We start from the raw sequence: 22,446 nt of genomic DNA on the forward strand, positions 1-22,446 counted from the left end.
TGTCTATTATCCTGTCTTTGCCTACAAGGGAAGTGTGTTGCTATTATCCTGTCTTTGCCTACAAGTGAAATGTGTTGTCTATTATCCTGTCTTTGCCTACAAGGGAAGTGTGTTGCTATTATCCTGTCTTTGCCTTCAAGGGAAGTGTGTTGTCTATTATCCTGTCTTTGCCTACAATGGAAGTGTGTTGTCTATTATCCTGTCTTTGCCTACAATGGAACTGTGTTGTCTATAATCCTGTCTTTGCCTACAATGAAAGTGTGTTGTCTATTAACCTGCCGTTGCCAACAATGGAAGTGTGATGCTATTATCCTGTCTTTGCCTCCGATGGAAGTGTATTGTCTATTATCCTGTCTATTGCCTACAATGGAAGTGTGTTGCTATTATCCTGTCTTTGCCTACAATGGAAGTGTGTTGCTATTATCCTGCCGTTGCCTACAAGGGAAGTGTGTTGCTATTATCCTGTCTTTGCCTACAATGGAAGTGTGTTGTCTATTATCCTGCCGTTGCCTACAAGGGAAGTGTGTTGTCTATTATCCTGTCTATTGCCTACAATGGAAGTGTGTTGTCTATTTTCCTGTCTTTGCCTACAATGGAAGTGTGTTGTCTATTATCCTGTCTTTGCCTACAATGGAAGTGTGTTCCTATTATCCTGTCTATTGCCTACAATGGAATTGTGTTGTCTATTATCCTGTATATTGCCTACAATGGAAGTGTGTTGCTATTATCCTGTCGTTGCCTACAATGGAAGTGTGTTGTCTATTATCCTGTCGTAGCCTACAATGGAAGTGTGTTGTCTATTATCCTGTCTTTGCCTACCATGAGTGTGTGTTGTCTATTATCCTGTCTTTGCCTACAATGGAAGTGTGCTGTCTATAATCCTGTCTTTGCCTACAATGGAAGTGTGCTGTCTATTATCCTGCCTTTGCCTACAATGGAAGTGTGTTGCTATTATCCTGTCTTTGCCTACAATGGAAGTGTGTTGTCTAATTTCCTGTCTATTGCCTACAATGGAAGTGTGTTGTCTTTTTTCCTGTCTTTGCCTACAATGGAAGTGTGTTGTCTATTATCCTGTCTTTGCCTACAATAGAAGTGTGTTGCTATTATCCTGTCTATTGCCTACAATGGAAGTGTGTTGTCTATTATCCTGTATATTGCCTACAATGGAAGTGTGTTGCTAGTATCCTGTCGTTGACTACAATGGAAGAGTGTTGTCTATTTTCCTGTCTATTGCTTTTAATGGAAGTGTGCTGTCTATTATACTGTCGTTGCCTACAATGGAAGTGTGTTTCTATTATCCTGTCGTTGCCTACAATGGACGTGTTGTTTATTTTCCTGCCTATTGCCTACAAGGGAAGTGTGTTGTCTATTATCCTGTCGTAGCCTACAATGGAAGTGTGTTGTCTATTATCCTGTCTTTGCCTACCATGAGTGTGTGTTGTCTATTATCCTGTCTTTGCCTACAATGGAAGTGTGCTGTCTATAATCCTGTCTTTGCCTACAATGGAAGTGTGCTGTCTATTATCCTGCCTTTGCCTACAATGGAATTGTGTTGCTATTATCCTGTCTTTGCCTACAATGGAAGTGTGTTGTCTAATTTCCTGTCTATTGCCTACAATGGAAGTGTGTTGTCTTTTTTCCTGTCTTTGCCTACAATGGAAGTGTGTTGTCTATTATCCTGTCTTTGCCTACAATAGAAGTGTGTTGCTATTATCCTGTCTATTGCCTACAATGGAAGTGTGTTGTCTATTATCCTGTATATTGCCTACAATGGAAGTGTGTTGCTATTATCCTGTCGTTGACTACAATGGAAGAGTGTTGTCTATTTTCCTGTCTATTGCCTTTAATGGAAGTGTGCTGTCTATTATACTGTCGTTGCCTACGATGGAAGTGTGTTTCTATTATCCTGTCGTTGCCTACAATGGACGTGTTGTTTATTTTCCTGCATATTGCCTACAAGGGAAGTGTGTTGTCTATTATCCTGTCTTTGCCTACAATGGAAGTGTGTTGTCTATTATCCTGTCTTTGCCTACAATGAAAGTGTGTTGTCTATTATCCTGTCTTTGCCTACAATGGAAGTGTGTTGTCTTTTATCCTGTCTATTGCCTACAATGGAAGTGTGCTGTCTATTATCCTGTCTTTGCCAACAATGGAATTGTGTTGTCTATTATCCTGTATATTGCCTACAATGGAATTGTGTTGTCTATTATACTGTCTTTTTAGTTTAAATCCATGCCAATAATCGATTTAGAAGATAAGTGTGATAATATATAGTTATATAATTGTACAGGGCATTGCGAATCTTAATAGGCATGCGGACATAGAATGCCAGTACCGCGGTAACCAAAGAAGTTATCCGCCAGTCTGCACGCCACTACAAACCGATACCGCACTGTCTGTTTCAGCTGCCTCCGATTTGTTAGAAAAAAGTTATTTCTGTAAGGAAGTACTATTACATTAGTAGGGCTACTCTTAAGCTATTTTAGACCAGACGTTTAGGGCGTTTATTGTGCGATGTTTTGCATTTTATAATAATCATCCAATTATACAGATGCTATGGTTAAGTGTGTTTCGGTTGGATGTTACAGACGGATGCGTTTTATCATTTGAAGTACATCCATCATGAACTGCTTTAATATGATATTGTTTTTGTTAAGAAGAAAATAAGGTTAAAATAATTGCAGTGAACACCAAAAGTTGACAGTGTACAGCACAGAAAATGCATCCAATATCGGTGTCGGTGTGATGAATGGGATTATTAATTATTAATTGGACTTAACCATGATCGTAAAGTGGAGATGTTCGAACGGCGAAATCACATCACAGATATAGTGTAAATCAAACAGCAAAAAGCCTAAAATAGTAGCTTCTGAAGGCGGCTGATCGAAGATGATACTGGAATACTTTAAGTGTCAGTGGGAGAGAACTAACGTCTTTATTCTTTTTTATTGTCAAATTCCGTCTCTATAATTGGGATATATATAATAAACGGACGAAAGTACCTCGGGACCGGAGGTAGATACATCATATATCTCAGATATTCATAAAACAAATTCTTTGATTACAATGACAAAGCATTTGGAAGTTTGGAGATTTTTATTCGTTTTAAGTGTGGTATCTGGGAGTAAAGGCGTGGTGGAGCGGCGGTCAGCGCGGAAGGACGGCGACATAATTCTGGGCGCACTGTTCCCGATTCACAAGTCCCCGCACGACACGAGCCGCTACACGCGCACGTGTGGAGAAATCTGGGAGCAATACGGCATTCACCGAACGGAGATATTCTTCCAGACGCTGGAATACATCAACAGCGACCCGAGCATCCTTCCCAACATCACACTGGGCTGGGACATCCGGGACTCCTGCTGGTACTCCCCCATCGCCCTTGAACAGAGCATTGACTTCATAAAGACGTCCATAGCTAGCATAGATGACAGCTTTAGGAATGAAAGTATACCGGGCTGTGGCCCTAAGCGTAGAGATAAGCCCATAGCGGGTCTGATTGGCCCTGGTTCGAGTCAGAACACAATTCAGGTTCAAAACATGTTACAAATATTCAACATTCCCCAAATCGGCTACTCGGCTACCAGCATGGACCTGAGTAACAAGAACCTATACAAGTACTTTATGCGGGTTGTGCCCTCCGACACCTACCAAGCCCGCGCCATGCTGGACGTCGTCCTAAGATACAACTGGACGTATGTACACACAGTACACTCTGAAGGTGAGGGATACGTATTTGCTTGAAGTTTTTTCACAAACACAATTATTCTTTTCAATTCCAATGCCCGAACGTGCGTATTGTTGAGGGGTTATTTTGTTTTCATTGCCCTGTTTAATAAAGGTTTAGCTAAAGAGTAATGAAAGGGTGCTGCACCCTGTCCTTTTTTTGGAAACACCTTCTGCCCTCATGGAGACGAGCATGGGCACATTTCTGCTCTCATAGAATTAAATACTTCAGTCTGTCAAATATTTATTTTGTTTAGATTAAAACTTATAAAATGAGTATTAAAACGTACACTCTTTTCATAATTAATCAAACACGATTGCTAACATTTTCTGTCATATTCAAAATGTTCTATCTAGTTTAATACAATGTGCCCCTTTTCTCGCTGACCACCCTGCCCGTTTTCTGCAGCACCCTGCCCTTTTTAAAGCATGGCTAAAACCCTACAACTTCTCACAAACTGAATCACATGTAACACCTTAGAGCAGTATACTTGAATAATCCATATAACTGATTGCAGTATTTCTAAATGTACGGCAGAATTTACGTCAACATGTTTGTCAGAATGTACGTCAGAATGAACGTCAGAATTAACGTAAGGGAAAATGAACGGGAGAATGTACGTCAGAATGAACGTAAGGGAAAATGAACGGGAGAATGTACGTCAAAAAGAACGTAAGGGAAAATGAACGGGAGAATGTACGTCAGAATGAATGTAAGGGAAAATGAACGGGAGAATGAACGTCAGAATTAATGTAAGGGGAATTGAACGGGAGAATGTACGTCAGAATTAACGTAAAGGGAAATGAACGGGAAAATGTACGTCAGAATGAACGTTAGGGAAATTGAACGGGAGAATGTACTGAAGACTGTACGTTAAAATGAGTTCGTCTCTTTTATTCTGTATATCGGTAAAGCAAGATACACTTTAAATCACCTGACATTTAACTTAATACGCTTGACATTTCAAGTATCCTGGTCACTTTGAGTTCAGAATGACAGCCGCGTTATTATAACAGCAATATCTGTCCCCCGCTCAAAGGACCGTTCTTGCTATTATTTTGAAAATGATTATAATTGGCTGAAATAAACTATTATTATGTGCTTAACATTAAACACTTTGAAACAAACGTATACGACAAACGTTTTAAATTACCCATGGAAAGTTGCGCAGTTTACAAGACTTTTTAAAATTTGGTTATTATTTTAGTATTGATTGTATGTAAAATTGTCAACGTTGTGCCAAGTAAAAGAACGTAGGAGTTACATAAAGTCAGTTAATTGTGTTTCTTTGTTAGATAATGAGTGACTAAGAGTGACCATGTGATTGTTAAAATTTCATAGAGTTATCACCCGACAATAAATACCCCTCCGGGAGATGTTAATGAGATAGTAATGGAAAAATTGTGGAGATAAGTCAAGTCAGGACACCACTACATTTTAAGCATGCTACCGTTGCCTAAAGAAATTATTCGTACAACTATTCGTAATCATTTAATGTCACAAATAACGAAATATACAAATATTCAAGAAGCACGATGATGATACTATTTTATAGCAATATTATTCCCAAGTCTGTATGACTTTATTGATAACTATTAGTGTTTTCGCAGGAGTATTTGTATATGTTGAATGCCATTGTTATGTATCTATATAGCCTATAATGCTCCGCAGAACTTGTATTACTTTATTGTAGGTACCGACTTATAATTAACATTTACTTGACCTGACTTGAAATAGATGTAGAGTTTGGAAACAGCGTTATCTATTTTCAGAATGTTCAGAGGATATATGTAATTTAGATCTCTTAGAAAACTGACAGAAAATATTAGCAAACAATGGTGTTTTATGTTTTCTTATTTGTCATTGAAATTATATTCCCTACCAAAAATGACCTTCAAATAAAGTTTTTCGACGAATGCATTTTTTTTCGTCAAAACTATGTATGATATATAAAGCCGATGACAGCTGGTGAAATACGTTTATCTAACAAATGTTATGACAGTGCAAGTAAAAACACCCTTTATTTCACCAGACACATTGATGCTACATGTGAAAGAAGGTGTTCATGTGAATATAGGGCGTTATATCACAATGCCTATCTACATTAAATGTGACGTACAATAATCTGTACACAGCCGTCACATTTCAAAAGAAACGTGACTGCATTATTTAGTGTTTAGTATTTATTTTGTTTTTGTAAGAGGAACTGTATTTATAGTTTTAGTTATGTTATCCTAAAGTGAGAAACTAGCATGCAAGTTATTTCAGACGGATTCGTTTTTCTTTACATTTTATACGAGATATTCTATCATATTTCGTTTCTAATTAATAAAAAAGCTGTTTAACTTTGTAAGGCCTAATAACATTCTTGAATATTTGAGGAAGTTATCTGATCGGAATTTAAAACTTCCATTCACGTGTGTGTTAAATCTCTCGACATACCTTATGTAAACGAATCTTTTTACAAACAACTGAAAAGGCGATGTCCTACCGCAAACACGTGCGAAAATTGTCCCCATAATATCGTGCTATAACTCTGTAAAAATGGATGTGTTTTTTAAAATATTAAATAGATTTTGCAATTTTCTAATGACGTAACCTTTTAAATCGTGAATACATACTACCACTTTACCACTCGAAACACTTTTGTTGTAAATATTTTACATTGTTATTGCTCATTAATATATCGCTCAAGTGACGCGGACAATAACGATGTGGTTTATAAAGAAGTCTGTGGTTTGGTTTTTTCACTTTCTATTGAGTCGTATCTTACAAACCACAACACTCCCCATGTTCGACACAATCCGTCTGCATTCGATTTGAAGTGTTTAAACTCATCCCTCCAAAAACATTTTCTACATGTACTCCATACTTAAAAAAGTTGTCAGAAGATCGAAAAGCCTTTTGAATGATATAATACTGTTTGACATTATCCAATACAATACATTATATTGTAAAACATACCAAAGAAGTATGCAGTAAATAAACCCATTATTTTGTTCCATTTATGCTTGTGTGTTAAAGTTTCAACAGCCTTTTTTGGTTTTATATTTGTTGAAAAGATTCATATCTGTCATAGCATTCCTGTTAATTTGTTTCCACTAATATACGCAAAGAGGGTTTTTGTATTGAATCAAATCTAGAATGTCTACATTGTAACTATAAATATCGTCACCTTAGTGCAAAAACACATTATCTGCTTCTATTCATATGCAGTTATTGAGTTATTGCACTAAGGTAACGATATCCTTGATGTTATACGAATGGTAAACCAGATAATAATCTAATAGGATTGTGACTGAATTATTTGTATACACTCTGATGTTGGATATTTTGACTTTTTACCATATAATTTATTGTTTTGGGTCTCGAAAAAAATGAACGATAGTCATATGCTTTAAAGTGACACTCTTATTCAGAATCAATACATAAACATGTATAACAAACATATACTTTGACTGATACACCTTTATCTACTTACTAAATAATGCATTCATGGAAAATATTAATTACCGATAACAAGATTGTAACCGTGTATTTAAGAGCTGAAAACGCACAAAATATTAAATGATTGGTGAATGCTAAAATATTTACTGTGATCTACTATGATCGCAAATGGTAGAAATTCCTTTCAGATTAAAATAGGTATCCAATAGAACCATTGTGTTCGACGTTTATTCATCCTTTTTGGAATAATAAAACAATAGTATTAATTGTGGTAACTCTTAGGTGGGAGTAAGAGTGCATCTTTAAGGTTAAATCTTGTGTCTTTCTTAATATGTTGAAATACGTTGAAAGCTACGATAAAAGTTTCGGGCTTGGTTGAAAAACAATGTTGCAAACCTACATTATCTTAGGCATGGCCATTATAAATTTAAATATCGCTTTTGATTTTTCGACAATTATAAAGGGGACACCGAGTTATTCAACTCCAAATGTAATATGGCGGCCGGATTAATATTGTAGAGTTTTCAAGGTATTGAATTCGACATGGAATTGTTTGTTTTCGGCTTTGGAAATGGGCTAAGTTTATAAATAAATAGTTTGAAAATTAATTGCTTTTTTCAGCAACGCCAAGTATAGGTATAATGAATTATTGAGAAAAAAACAGTGTGGCATAAAAATGCCAATGCAAACTCTGGTTGAATTCGGAGATGACAAATGTTCAGCTATAAAAAGTAAATCCTCAATGAACATTTGTCATGTGTTCCATTCACCAACACAAAACGCTTTTAACATTCCTATTCAGTATGAACTGATATTACTTCAACCGGAATCAATTTTGGTAAAAACTAAAGAGTATGTAAATGAATTGGCTTCACTTCAAGTCCATATCAGTCTTTATGATGCTGATCGGCTCTTTATGCCGCTCAACTTCACCTCGGCGTGCAGCACTTGGGAAACGCTCAATTAAGATATTTCAGAGGCAAGTAGGCCGGCTTGTAACAGGCATTGGGTTTTATTTTCATGAATTATTGTTTCTGCATACAATGGTTTTAAATAGTACCTTTATCTTTATTGTAGTATTAAACATCAAGTTTCGCTTATCTTAATTAAAACGATGGTATTTATTATTTAATATTAAAAGAGAATGATGCATACGGGAACGAACGTTTATATTACAAGCGAAACATTCGCATACCATTGTTTCACTTACAGTTATGTCGATAATAAACAAAATCAAACAAGAACGAGGCATACTTGCATGAAACCAGCTGACAGAATACTACCATACGGGGAGAGTTGACTTGTGGTATAGGTGTCGGCCTCTCTTTCAAGGTGTTTTGGGTTCGATCCTGACCAGAGATACCTTCTCATGGGTTCTCAAAATGAACATGAGTCCTTGTTTCAACCAAGGAAACAGACTAGACTTTATAGGCGGTCAGCTTCACTCACATTTGAGCTAACGGGAATTAGTATAAACCATAAACTATAAACTAATACTACCACCGGCAAAGCAGAGCCTGATCAAACATCGACAAAATGGAAAGAACTGTCTTAAAATACATAAACACACGCACAAAACAGTTCTAACTTGATTGTAGATTTTAATGCCCTTTTTTACCTCTAAAACAGCATGCTTCTGCGTCAGGATGCAATCCTCTTTTTGTCTTAATCTTGTATTGATTTGTATTGAATAAACTATCAATGAGGTCTGCATCCCCTGACAGGAGCTCGGAGATTATTTGTGTTATCCATATGATTGCATAAAATGCCCGTCTTTCATTCTCTTATCGTGGTATAACGAGAGCCAAAAATTGCACGTACCGTCTTTGACTGGCTTTGGTGCTTGAAGTTTGGACTAGATCCCATCACGTCGAGCAGCCGGGAGTTTAAAAGAATACGTTCAAGTTCACTCAGCTTCATAAAAATAACAGAAATTGAAATGATAAGACTATTTAGCATAATTTGTATACACCATGCAATGGTTTTCTCGGACGAAGCTTTTATCTCTCAGGCAAACAAACAAAATTTAAAAAACGACCTACGTTGCCAATGTCTTTACTAGAAATAACCTTGATATTTCTGCACTTGTTCAAGCGCTGATATGGAGCATTTTTGATGTCTGCATTTTTGTGTAGACTTATGACGATACATGATTATTATTTTTTATTAACTTCACGTTGATCGATTCTAACTAAAGCATCATAAAAAGTTTCCTGGAATATATTTCAGTCAGTTTATTTTTCCAATTGGCTAACTTGTTAAACTAATGTCACTATTTAAAGGTAGCATATACTTAAGTTTGCTTTTTAGTGTGGGCCAATGACAATCGAGGATTTTTCAAATTTTCTGTTCATTAATTTTACGAAATCTGGCGATCGCACCAACAAACTCCAAATAAGTTAGAATCAAATTTTGACGATTTACAGTAAAAGAGCGGGCCACTCAGCCACTTAAGGTTGTACATCGCGAAAAATTAAAACGTTTTTACTGATACCTACATCCTGTCCAATATTATCATTCGTCGCAAAGTAAAAAGTTGTAATCAAATTCATCTATCTATTCAAACTTTCTGCCAATCTGTTCATCCGATGCTTTCAAGATTTTTTTTATATATATTTCTTTCATCTTAAAGTAGCGATGAAATAACCCACTGCGGTTAATATAATGAACGATGTGTGCATTCAAGTTCATATAAACATTGCCTTATACATATGAAAACACCTGTAATTTACCTTTTTCGATCAATACCATAAGGAATGCCATTTAAATGCGAAACTTCATTTAGAAGGTCTCAAAAAGATGGTATTTTTTATAAAACCTATCATTAGCAAAGTCTGAGTTATAAACATTCTATAACTGTATTGCATAATATTGAAAAAAACAAAATCTCAATATATTGTATCACCAATGTTCTGTTCGATCTGGAAGCACAATTATTTATCGACTATACTACGACCAGTTATGTTTTTCGCCTTAACCATTGACGACACATGATTCTACGACCGGTTCTGGTTTTCGTCTTATCCATTGGTGACACATGATTCTACGACCGGTTCTGGTTTTCGTCTTATCCATTGGTGACATATACTTCTACGACTGGTTATGGTTTTCGTCTTAACTTTTCATTGGAGACATATGATTCTACGACTGGTTATGGTTTTCGTCTTAACTTTTCATTCGAGACATATGATTCTACGACTGGTTATGGTTTTCGTCTTAACTTTTCATTGGTGACATATACTTCTACGACTGGTTATGGTTTTCGTCTTAACTTTTCATTGGAGACATATGATTCTACGACTGGTTATGGTTTTCGTCTTAACCATTCGCGACATCTAATGCTACGATCTGTTATGTTCTTCTTTTTGTTGCTCCTGTTGGCAAGGATCAGGAACTATTTCATTAAGATATGTTTAGTAAATACGTTCCTGGGGTTAAGATGTATGAAATAGATCAAGAGCTTAAAACCTTACAAGATTGATATTCTTCAAAGTTTCCAGTCGGTTCCAAGGATGAACCTTTCAATCGATGTGTTGCAGCTGTAATTATTTTCGTGTAGCGCTAGAATGGTTTATGAGAGTAAGCACTGTGTATGCACAACAGACAGTTGTCAGACAGATACGATCAAATTGGATCTGCTAGTTTAACACAAAGCTACTGCCCGTCAGCATAGACTTATTATTCTGTTTCCTCTTCTAAACCACTTAAAGCAAACACTAGCATGCATTCTTGTATTCCGTGTATTTTTATTTTTTTATATGTGTAGGTTGACAGCACGGTACGTATATACGCTATAAGAGTAGAAGCTGAGGAAATATTTTTAATTTACTTCGTTTTCATTTTTCTCTCTTGCCTCAGTTATAATCCATCCCCTCACTTATAAGCCGTCCCCTCACTTATAAGCCGTCCCCACACTTATTAGCCGTCCCCTCACTTATTAGCCGTCCCCTCACTTGTTAGCCGTCCCCTCACTTATTAGCCGTCCCCTCACTTGTTAGCCGTCCCCTCACTTATTAGCCGTCCCCTCACTTATTAGCCATCCCCTCACTTATAAGCTGTCCCCTCACTTATGAGCCGTCCCCTCACTTATTAACCCGTCCCCTTGCGTATTTCCCGTCCCCTTGCTTATTACCCGTCCCCTTGCGTATTTCCCGTCCCCTTGCTTATTTCCCGTCCCCTTGCTTATTACCCGTCCCCTTGCGTATTTCCCGCCCCCTTGCGTTTTACCCGTCCCCTTGCGTTTGACCCGTCCCCTTACGTTTTACCCGGCCCCTTGCCTTTTACCGGTTCCCTTGCGATTTACCCGTCTCCTTGCGTTTTACCCGTCCCCTTGCTTATTACCTGTCCCCTTGCATTTTACCCGTCCCCTTGCGCTTTACCCGTTCCCTTGCTTATTACCTGTCCCCTTGCATTTTACCCGTCCCCTTGCGCTTAACCCGTTCCCTTGCTTATTACTCGTTCCCTCACTTATCACCCGTCCCTCACTTATCACCCGTTCCCTCACTTATCGCCCGTCCCCTCACTTATCACCCGTTCCCTCATTTATCACCCGTCTCCTCATTTATCACCCGTCCCCTAACTTATCACCCGTTCCCTCACTTATCACCTGTCCCCTCACTTATCACCCGTCCCCTCACTTATCACCCGTTCCCTCACTTATCACCCGTCCCCTCACTAATAACCCGTCCCCTCACTTATTACCCGTCCCCTCACTTATCATCCGTTCCCTCACTTATACCGTTCCCTCATTTATCACCTGTCCCCTTGTGTATTATCCATCCCCTCACTTTTAATTTTTATTTTCATTTTTCTGAGTAAAACAAATATATGTTCTTATTAAATTATCGCATTCTCTTTGGTGGAGTTGGTATTGAATAATCTGTGAATAATTTGTCCCTTTTAGATATGAACATGGGAAGCTTTCAGAAGCAGGGCTTTTCAGATGGGAGTAGTCTTGTGGTTAAGTTAACGCCTCTTTCCCCACAGGTCGTGCGTTCGTTCCTCGCCAGGAGCAAACTCTCTTGGCCTGATTTCTGTCCAGTGAACGCAATGGATGATGATACGAATCAGCTTTCAGCTGTCTTTACAATCGAGCCGAATTCAAGGAGTTCCAATACAATTTGAAGGCAGGTTAAATACCTCTCCTCCACTTATTACCCGGGAGGCTTATGTCCTGATGTTACCTGGGCAGCGTGTGTCCCGGTGTTACCTGGACAGCTTATGTCCTGATGTTACCTGGGTAGCTTATGTCCCGGTGTTACCTGGACAGCTTATGTCCTGATGTTACCTGGGTAGCTTGTGTCCCGGTGTTACCTGGACAGCTTATGTCCTGATGTTACCTGGGCAGCTTGTGTCCTGATGTTACCTGGGCAGCTTGTATCCAGTTGTTACCTGGGCAGCTTATGTCCTGATGTTACCTGGGCAGCTTATGTCCTGATGTTACCTGGGCAACTTGTGTCCTGATGTTACCTGGGCAGCTTGTGTCCCGGTGTTATCTTGCCAGCTTGTGCCCTGATGTTACCTGGGCAGCTTGTGTCCCGGTTTTACCTGGGCAGCTTGGGTCCCGTTGTTACCTGGACAGCTTATGTCCTGATGTTGCCCGGGCAGCTTGTGTCATGGTGTTCCCTGGGCAGCTTGTGTCATGGTGTTCCCTGGGCAGCTTGTATCCTGGTGTTACCCGGGCAGCTTGTATCCCGGTGTTCCCTGATCAGCTTGTGTCCCGATGTTACCCGGGCAGCCTGTGTCCCGGTGTTACCTAGGCAGCTTGTGTCCCGGTGTTACCCGGGCAGCTTGTGTCCCGGTGTTCCCTGGGCAGCTTGTGTCCCGGTGTTACCTGGGAAGCTTGTGTCCCGGTGATACCTGGACAGCTTGTGTCCCGATGTTCCCTGGGCAGCTTGTGTCCTGATGTTACTTGGGCAGCTGGTGTCCCGGTGTTCCCTGGACAGCTTGTGTCCCGGTGTTCCCTGGGCAGCTTGTGTCTTGATGTTACCTGGGCAGCTGGTGTCCCGGTGTTACCTGGACAGCTTGTGACCCGGTGTTCCTGGGCAGTTTGTGTCCCAGTGTTTCCTGGGCAGCTTGTGTCCCGGTGTTTCCTGGGCAGCTTACGTTCCGGTGTTATCTTGGCAGCTTGTGTACCCGTATTAACTGGGCAGCTTTAAATGGGCAGCTTGTGTCCATGTGTTACCTGGGCAGCTAGTGTGGCGGTTTTACATTGGCAGTACGAAAGAAAAGGGGAAGTCACTGCAACTATGGAGATCTGTCTTACACGATGTTTAAGCAAGAGTCTGCGATAATTAATCAACTTAAAAAGATCAGATGAACAATGCGAATATAAGGTACAATTTTTCATCACATCACATGAATAATAATGTGCGAGCGGGCTTGGTTAATTTTAACGGTACCTTAAACTTATTTCACAAGCATTTCCTTATATGATGTCAGAGACCAAGGCTCACGTGAAAATCGTCACATCGGTTTCGAGTAAGTGCGAATAGTAGACATACATTCTTAATTTCATCGTACGTTAAGACTACGATGTAAGAACTCATTTATTTATTTATTTATTATAACCGTGTGTATTCTTTACGTTCTGCATTGTTTTGAGTTTCAATTCTTTTTTTAATATTAAAAATATGTTCCAGGCGACATGAATTTTGATTTACACATTTAAATCATTGTGTTTGCTTTTCTTCTCTTTTTTCTCGGATCCCTTACGTAATTACTGTCTCGCTATTCACAATGTATGTCCATTCATTACGTGATAAACCTTAATTTGGAAAGATGATATTATATCTTAATTTGCAGGAAAGTTTCACCATCCTAATCGATTCCAATGAATTTTTTATAACCTAACAAATACGAAATACGGGATAATTAAGGTTTGTGTGACGTAACATGATTGTCTTTGCCGTATATGAAAATGAAGTCCACAATGGCAAAGGAATGATGTGTTCGCGTTACATGTACTGGTATGTCAATAATTAAATACAGGCAAACTACAACAGGGAACCATTACATAGAAATACAAAAGAATACATGCATTCTTGGTTGGAACAACTGTCATTGAATATTTCATGAAACATTATCAATAATATTAGCTCTGGCCATTATTGTTCTTGTTATTTGTTTTAATATGCAGACGAAATATTAAATGCATGTTCATTAGAGATTAAGGATGCAATACTTTTCTAAGCATATGTGCAAACAAAAAATGATCATTAAAGTGTTTAAGAAGACAGGACGAACAAAAAAGACAACTGAAATATGCAGTCACTTAAACTTATTCTTAAAGACATAAACAGCTTTATATTTAAGCGGATAGAGTTCCTTTCGATCAGACCACACAGCGGCCGGAGGAAAGCGAAAGGGTTCTTTCTGCTTCTTAATTTAAAGTAATTAAGAAAAATGTTCGCGTTCACCCTTCGACGTGTTCACTACATAATCATTTCCATACATTACTCCATAATGCGATTTGATGCACGAAGTTCCTTCATAATTAGATTGTCAAATATTAGTTGTCTAAAAAGCAGACGAACACTCCGAGCCATGAATTCATATCCCGGGGGACTGTGCTCAGATTGAATCCCGGCTTCTCCTCACATCATGTGGCACATGTCATGTAAGTTGTCTCTCAACACTGTCCTTACACGTCAAGGAGTATCATGTAAAATGTGTCTCTGCACGATACTGCGCTGACACGTCTTTGCATGTCATGGAAGATGTTTCTCTGCACGTCACTGTCCTGATACGTCTCAGAAAGCTATGTAAGATGTCTCCCATAACGACTCTGTGCTGACACACACGTCTTTAAATGTCATGTAAAATGGGTTTTTTCTGCACGACACTGTGCTGACCCGTTTTGAAATATCATGTAAAATGTCTCTCTGCACGACACTGGGCTGACATGTCTTGGAATGTCATGTAAAATGTCTCTCTGCACGACACTGGGCTGCCACGTCTTGGAATGTCATTTAATAGGTCTCTCTGCACGACACTGTGCTGACACGTCTTGGAATGTCATGTAAAATGTCTCTCTGCACGACACTGGGCTGCCACGTCTTGGAATGTCATTTCATAGGTCTCTCTGCACGACACTGTGCTGACACGTCTTGAAATGTCAGATAAGAAGTCTCTAAGCACGACTCTGTGCTGACACGTCTTGGAATGTCATGTAAGATGTCTCTCTGCACTAAACTGTGTTGACACGTTTTGGAATGTCATGTAAGATGTCTCTAAGCACGACACTGTGTTGACACGTTTTGGAATGTCACGTAAAATGTCTCTCTGCACGACCTGTGCTGACACGTCTAGGAATGTCATGTAAGATGTCTCTAAGCACGACACTGTGCTGACATGTCTAGGAATGTCATGTGAGATGTATCTCTGCACTCAACTGTGTTGACACGTTTTGGAATGTCACGTAAGATGTCTCTCTGCACGACCTGTGCTGACACGTCTAGGAATGTCACGTAAGATGTCTCTCTGCACGACACTGTTCTGACACGTCTTGGAATGTTATGTAAGATGTCTCTCTGCACGACAATGTTCTGACACGTCTTGGAATGTCATGTAATATGTCTATCTGCACGACACTGTGCTGACACATCTTGAAATGTCATGTAAGATGTCTCTCTGCACGACTCTGTGCTGACACGTCTTGAAATGTCATGTAAGATGTCTTTAAACACGACTCTGTGCTGACACGTCTTGAAATGTCATGTAAGATGTCTCTAAGCACGACTCTGTGCTGACATGTCTAGGAATGTCATGTAAGATGTCTCTCTGCACACACGTCTTGGAATGCCATGTAAGATGACACATGTCTTATTGAACGCACGGTTCATGGAGAGGTCATTTACGAGCGTAGACCGTGCATTTAACCTGCAAACAAATGCTGAGAATTTCATTAACACCCTGGATTGAAAACATTCGTAACCTCATGTATATTCACACTATTGAAACAAAAATACACGGTACAAGCCACATGCTTAATGATTATAATACAGATCTGCTGTTTAAGTCATAAAAGAGTATTCACTTGAAAGTTTTGCCTGATAATGCAATTATTTATATGTGTTTTTAAATAATAGAACAGAACAAAACATAACTCTTATTCTTTCATAGTGTCAGAAATCATGTGACAGAAAACAGTAGGCAATGGCGATAAATATAAACATTCAGGTTCAAATGACCCTGAGGTCAAATTCTGTAAAACATTAAATATACGATGTGTTTGAGTATAGTCCACTGTAACACTGACTACCTTGCAAACAAGTCCATATTAAGATTAACACAAACTGAATGAGTTAAGTACTGAAATCAAAGTAAGGAGAATATTTTCCATAGACACTGCAACTATTTGTTTAAAATATGTATTGTATACAAACTACAGCACGCATGCGCAATGTGCCGTCACTATATTGTTCTATTGACCATCAAAAAGTGTGTAGATTACATTTCATCTTAAACGTTCCGCACGCAATGTTTTTATTGACTTAAGAAAATCAAACGACTGCATTGATCGCTCTAAACGGTGGTATTCGAGATTTACAAAATAAATATATGTTTAACTACTGCTTTACTGCAATGTATCATTCTTGAAATGAATATGTTTTTTGCATGTGTTAAAGTTCATTCACAGGATAGTGAATGGTTTCATGTAATATGCGGTTTAAGAAAAGGGTGCAATTTATACGCGATCTTGCGATATATTGTTAGGCTATTTTGTAATATATGGAAGTCCTTTAATGTCTGAGCAATCGGGTCGAACGTACAGCAGAGAGTGAACATCATCATCAATATTGCCATTTCATATATGGTTGGTGAGAAAGAAATGATTACTTTGAACGTTTGTACATTGGGACACTTTGGATTAGTGGTTAATGCGTCCGCCAACGGAGTAAGAGGTCGTCGAAGGTTCGAGTCTCACACGGGGCTTGTTCTGATAAGACAGGTTGCTGATCCAGCAGCTAGTTAAATAATTGGTACCGATTGGCTTCCCGGCAGGCGCCCGGTATATAAGACAGGTATCGGGAGTAAAGATGTATACCAATGATGGTCTTTCATCACAATAGTGAACTGGCAAAGGGCAAGTGTACACTCTACTCGACTATGTGTCTGTATCGAACACCGTTGTTGCCCTTTCCATAACCTTTCTGCGAATACTGTTATTAAAGAAACCTGCGTTTACCGCTCTAAATGAAATGTATTTTTGTAAATCCTCTTATATCTAAGACCTTTGCTTACGATCCAAATTAATTTGAGGGCAAATTAATGAAACAAAATTAATTAAACATAGTTTTGCCAGATGTTTGACCGAATGCAATTTCCGTCCATGTTCGAAATATAAAGCAGATATTTTTCTTAAGATCTTATGACCTTTATAAGTTTTGATTAAGTCTAGTCTGGCGTTATTCCTCCTTCAGAGTCAAAGGGATATGAACGTACATATGAACTCACTCATTCATCGTATCACAGGGGTTTACGGCTTATCTTCCAACGCCAGTACATCAATAACAACAGTCATCAAAGGAGGCAAGAATACTTATTGACGTCAAACTCTATTCAATAGTCTCCAATGGTAAACAGCATAGAACTGTTTATATTAATAACAGAGTTTACATAAATATTGCGTAATGTCACAATACAATATACACTGACAAACATCACTCATATATTAGTTCAATATTTAGTCGTATTTGGTTAGTAACAGCAGGGAAAAGGTTAAGATAGGGGAGGGGGCCTACTTCTCCCCGATCAGTGTTATCTTGGGGGGGGGGGCGTCACGATCAATATTATTGTAAGGGCGTCACGATCAATATTTTTGTAAGGGCGTCTCGATCAATATTATTGTAAAATAGCCACTTCTACCATACGTTTCATTTATGCTAACTTCTTTCTAAAAGCATAAAAGCATGCTAAAAATTGATATAAATAATCCCCATAACCGTTTCCGAGTACTGTGTGCTTTATCAGAAACCAAAAAACGTTTCCAAATTAGGGATCGAACCCACGACATTCTGGGTGAGGGGCGGTCGCCATTATACCATTACAAATACTATGAACTGAAGCTTGCTGTTTTGCACATCTCAAATACATTCGCTAAGGAAAAGAACATGCTACAAAAACCAATGAAAGTACTGAGTACTCGAGTACCGATTTAACTACTCGTTACCATCCCTAAATAATATATATAAGGACAGTTATCTAAGTCTTAATGCGGAAGTTTGTCGTTGTAACAAGACAATGTTAATATATCACTTTGGACAAATGTGCGTGTCTATACATTCACACATATGTACGTGGGGACACCAGCTCTCAAAGGAAATACACGCAATAATTGACATTGTTTGTCGATCCCTCATTTAATATAGTTACTAATTCTCCGGAGCAGATAATTGATTTGACGATGGTAACGAGTCTTTTCACATGTGATTACGTCTGACCCCTTGTTCGATGATAAATGGCTACTTGATAATGATGCCGGGAATGGTAACTTTGTATACGCGAGCGCTTCCCACATCACACGCGCACGTGTTTTACGGGTCATTAACATTAGGGGTTAAATCTCAGTACAGTATAGTTATTTTTCCACAGTGGTACATAAAACTATCATCAAGTGTACTGAATTCCAATGGGTTCCTAGAGGAAGATCTATTGAATGTCTTATAGGTTTTCGCCGAAAGGGTCATGTCAATAGTTATAATAATTTAAATACCAACGGTTTGTACCATTTATCTAACACGTGTGTTTGGGGCATTATTTACGAACACTTCCTTTTTTTTATTAGTCATATGTAGTAGCAAAAATCATTCTTATAAGCGTATCATATTCGACAAGGCTCTGTGTGGAACGGCAACGATTGGCTTATCCAATTATGTCGCTGCTTGATTATCGCCATGGTGACACAGCAAATGTCATTCAACCAGATTCCGGAACACCGTAATGCAATCGTTGATTTTGCAGCGTTTCTTAGAAACCAGATGTTGTTTTTTTGTAGAATGTAATATTCACTATCCCTGTATCTCCGCGTGCCCTACTGCTCAGCCGCCTTTCAAAATAATGAAATAATACAATCACAACTACAGTGACGAGCCCAGGGATAATGATTGATTATGAGGTTGTTTTAGAGGCACAAGGATCCAGCATAATAGGCACACACCGGGACACAATATCTAAACATCGTTATCATTCAATGTTGGAGTTGCCGTCCACCCAATAAGATCACCGGGAGTTTCAACCGGCAAACGAAATATGGGTCTTTTAGGAAGTTAAAATGGTTAGCGAGACCTCAGCATAACAGGAGGTTAAACCGGTTAACGAGATCTCAGCATGACAGGAGATTAATCCGGTTAACAAGATCCCCGCATAACATGAGGTTAAACCGGTCAACGAGATCTCCGCATAACAGGAGGTTAAACCGGTCAACGAGATCTCCACATAACAGGAGGTTAAACCGGTTAACGAGATCTCCGCATTACAGGAGGTTAAATCGGTTAACGAGATCACAGCATAACAGGAGGTTAAACAGGCAACAAAGAGGACCCCAATAATTACCGCCCCATTTCAATACTCCCAACTATATCAAAAATCTTTGAAAGGCATATAGCGACACAGGTACAGTTGTACTTTGAGAAAACCGATGTCATACACAAAACACAATCTGGATTTAGAAAACACCATTCATGTAACACTGCTCTAATAAGACTTATAGATACTTGGCTTAAAGATGTTGACAGTGGTAAACTAGTTGGTGCGATATTTTTGGATTTGAGAAAAGCTTTCGATTTAGTTGATCATGAAATTCTTCTTTATAAATTGAAACTGTATCATTTTTCTGAAATAGCATTGAATTTGTTTAAATCATATCTTGAAAATAGAAACCAAATTGTAAAGATTGGCAAAATTAAATCGCAAAAACTCACTGTTACATCTGGGGTACCCCAGGGTTCCATACTGGGACCCTTGCTTTTTATTTTATACATAAATGATATTGCAGTTATGCATCCAACATTAAATATAGATCTATATGCAGATGACTCAACACTTTATGAATCTGGATATCAGTTGACGGATATTCAAAATAAATTACAACATCATTTAAATTATGTTAATAAGTGGTGTCAACTAAATAATATGTCATTGCATCCTTCCAAGACTAAATGCATGTTAATAGGGTCTGCAAATAAATTAAAAAACACTGGGAATCTTGAACTTTGTATTAATGATGTTCAAATAGTTAATGTTGTTGTGCAAAAGTTATTAGGGTTGTATATAGATAATACACTAAACTGGCATGTGCAAATCGATTATGTTTGTAAAAATCTGAATAAGAAAATTGCACTTCTAAAAAATATAATATATTTCCTCACACCTGATACAAAACGAATGTTTTACAATGCATATATTCTGCCAAATTTTGATTACGGCTGCTTGGTCTGGGGCAAGGGAACCAATTCATATGTGAATAAAATAAATAACTTACAAAAACGAATTGCAAAAATCATACTTGGTAAATCTAAACGAGATTCATCAACAAATCTATTTAAAGAACTAAAATGGCTAAACTTCTCGGATAGATGTAAATACCACGCAGCAGTATTAGTTTACAAGACGTTGAATAGCATGGCTCCATCATATATGTCAGAATTAGTAACAGTTTCAGACAATAATGTATATATGCTAAGATCAATGGCACACAAAGATATTGTTTTACAAACTAGACCTCGTACTAATTATATGAAAGCATCGTTTACATATTACAGCAGAATTGTTTGGAATAATATACCTTTGGAAATACGAGAATCAAAAAACTTTAATACGTATAAAATAAAGGTCAAACAGTACCTCATAGGAAACTTGTGATTATACAAATTGTGATGTTTTATTCATAATTATATTTAACTGAGAGTATCTGTCTAATATTGATTCAACATCATCATCATGTCATCATATGCATCATTATCGTCAGCATCAACAGCATACTTATAATCATCATCATCATCGTCATCGTTGTTAGCATCGTCTTCATGTTTGTCTTATGATTATTTGCCATATTTTCATTCTGTTTCAGAGGGCCATATCGAAAATAAGATTCTGTAGTTTTGTACATGATCTTAATATGTCACCTTCTTAAAATAAAGATATTATTATTATTATTATTATTATTATTATTATTGTTAACGAGATCACAGCATAATAGGAGGCTAAACTGGTTAACGAGATCTCCGCATAACAGGAGGTTAAATCGGTTAACGAGATCACAGCATAACAGGAGGTTAAACTGGTTAACGAGATCACAGCATAATAGGAGGCTAAACTGGTTAACGAGATCTCCGCATAACAGGAGGTTAAACCGGTTAACGAGATCACAGCATAACAGGAGGTTAAACTGGCTAACGAGACCTCAGCGTACGTGGACTCGTTGTCCGTCCGCTATGCGTCGCAGACAATAGATATGTTACGAAACGCTACTTTTACGGGTACCTGTACGTGGTGACTATTTTTTGTGCGGTACGTCATCCATTTATGTGTTGAAATGAAAATGGCATGTAAAAAGTACGGTTTTTTGTTTAGTTTTTTTTTAGCCTTCAAGTAAAAAGATAAAAAGAAATTTTGCAAACGACTATGCAACTAAACTGAAACTTGAACATGTAGGTGTTTGAACATGGAAGGGCTTGTTCTTTTTTGCATTGATCTCTCTCAATGATCCGACTGCATACGGAAACAAGACATTATTCCTCGAAATGAGAAAAATTGCCAAATATGTTCAATGTTTAATGATATAAGGATGCATACGCATACATCCCACACAAACATGTGTAATAGATTCATCAATTAAGTTATAGTTTCATGTCAAGTGGAAAAGAGGTTTAGCACCTTACGTTTATTTTGAACAGAAGAAGAGAATTTGTGCTATTGTAAAAAAGGATGAACTGCCATAAACATGGTGGCAAAATAACTATTACTGTTACATGGTTGTGCGCATATAAATTAAATTGTAAATATGATCATCATATCCGTGTGTAAAGGGCCGGATGTCTATCTTAAATGAGTCATTGTCTTGTCAGTATTGTCTTGGTGTTGAATTTAAAAATCACTTAAGGTTTTATTTAATTTCAAGATTAGCATCAAAGTGTTTTGCTTGGATTGTAAAACAACGGGCCAATGGGCTGAATGGAAGAACGATATTAAATACAGTGGGGGATCCGTGGTCTAGTGGTACCAATCCTGACTGCCAATCCAAGCGACGCATGATCGATTCCCTGCCGCAC

At 38.2% G+C, this 22,446-nt stretch overlaps 1 protein-coding gene across 1 annotated transcript in view; it reads left to right on the forward strand.

Moving 5' to 3' along the window:
- The first annotated feature begins 2,410 nt into the window (after positions 1-2,410).
- The window catches only part of LOC128238389 (metabotropic glutamate receptor 1-like), an 82,013-nt gene continuing 61,977 nt past the window's right edge, over positions 2,411-22,446 (forward strand). The window contains exon 1 of the mRNA XM_052954269.1: positions 2,411-3,721. Coding sequence (XP_052810229.1) covers positions 3,067-3,721 — 655 coding nt within the window. The 5' untranslated portion in view covers positions 2,411-3,066. The remainder of the gene's footprint in view (positions 3,722-22,446) is intronic.

The sequence above is a fragment of the Mya arenaria genome, chromosome 6 (genome assembly GCF_026914265.1).
Source record: "Mya arenaria isolate MELC-2E11 chromosome 6, ASM2691426v1".
Classification (NCBI taxonomy): Eukaryota; Metazoa; Mollusca; class Bivalvia; order Myida; family Myidae; genus Mya; species Mya arenaria.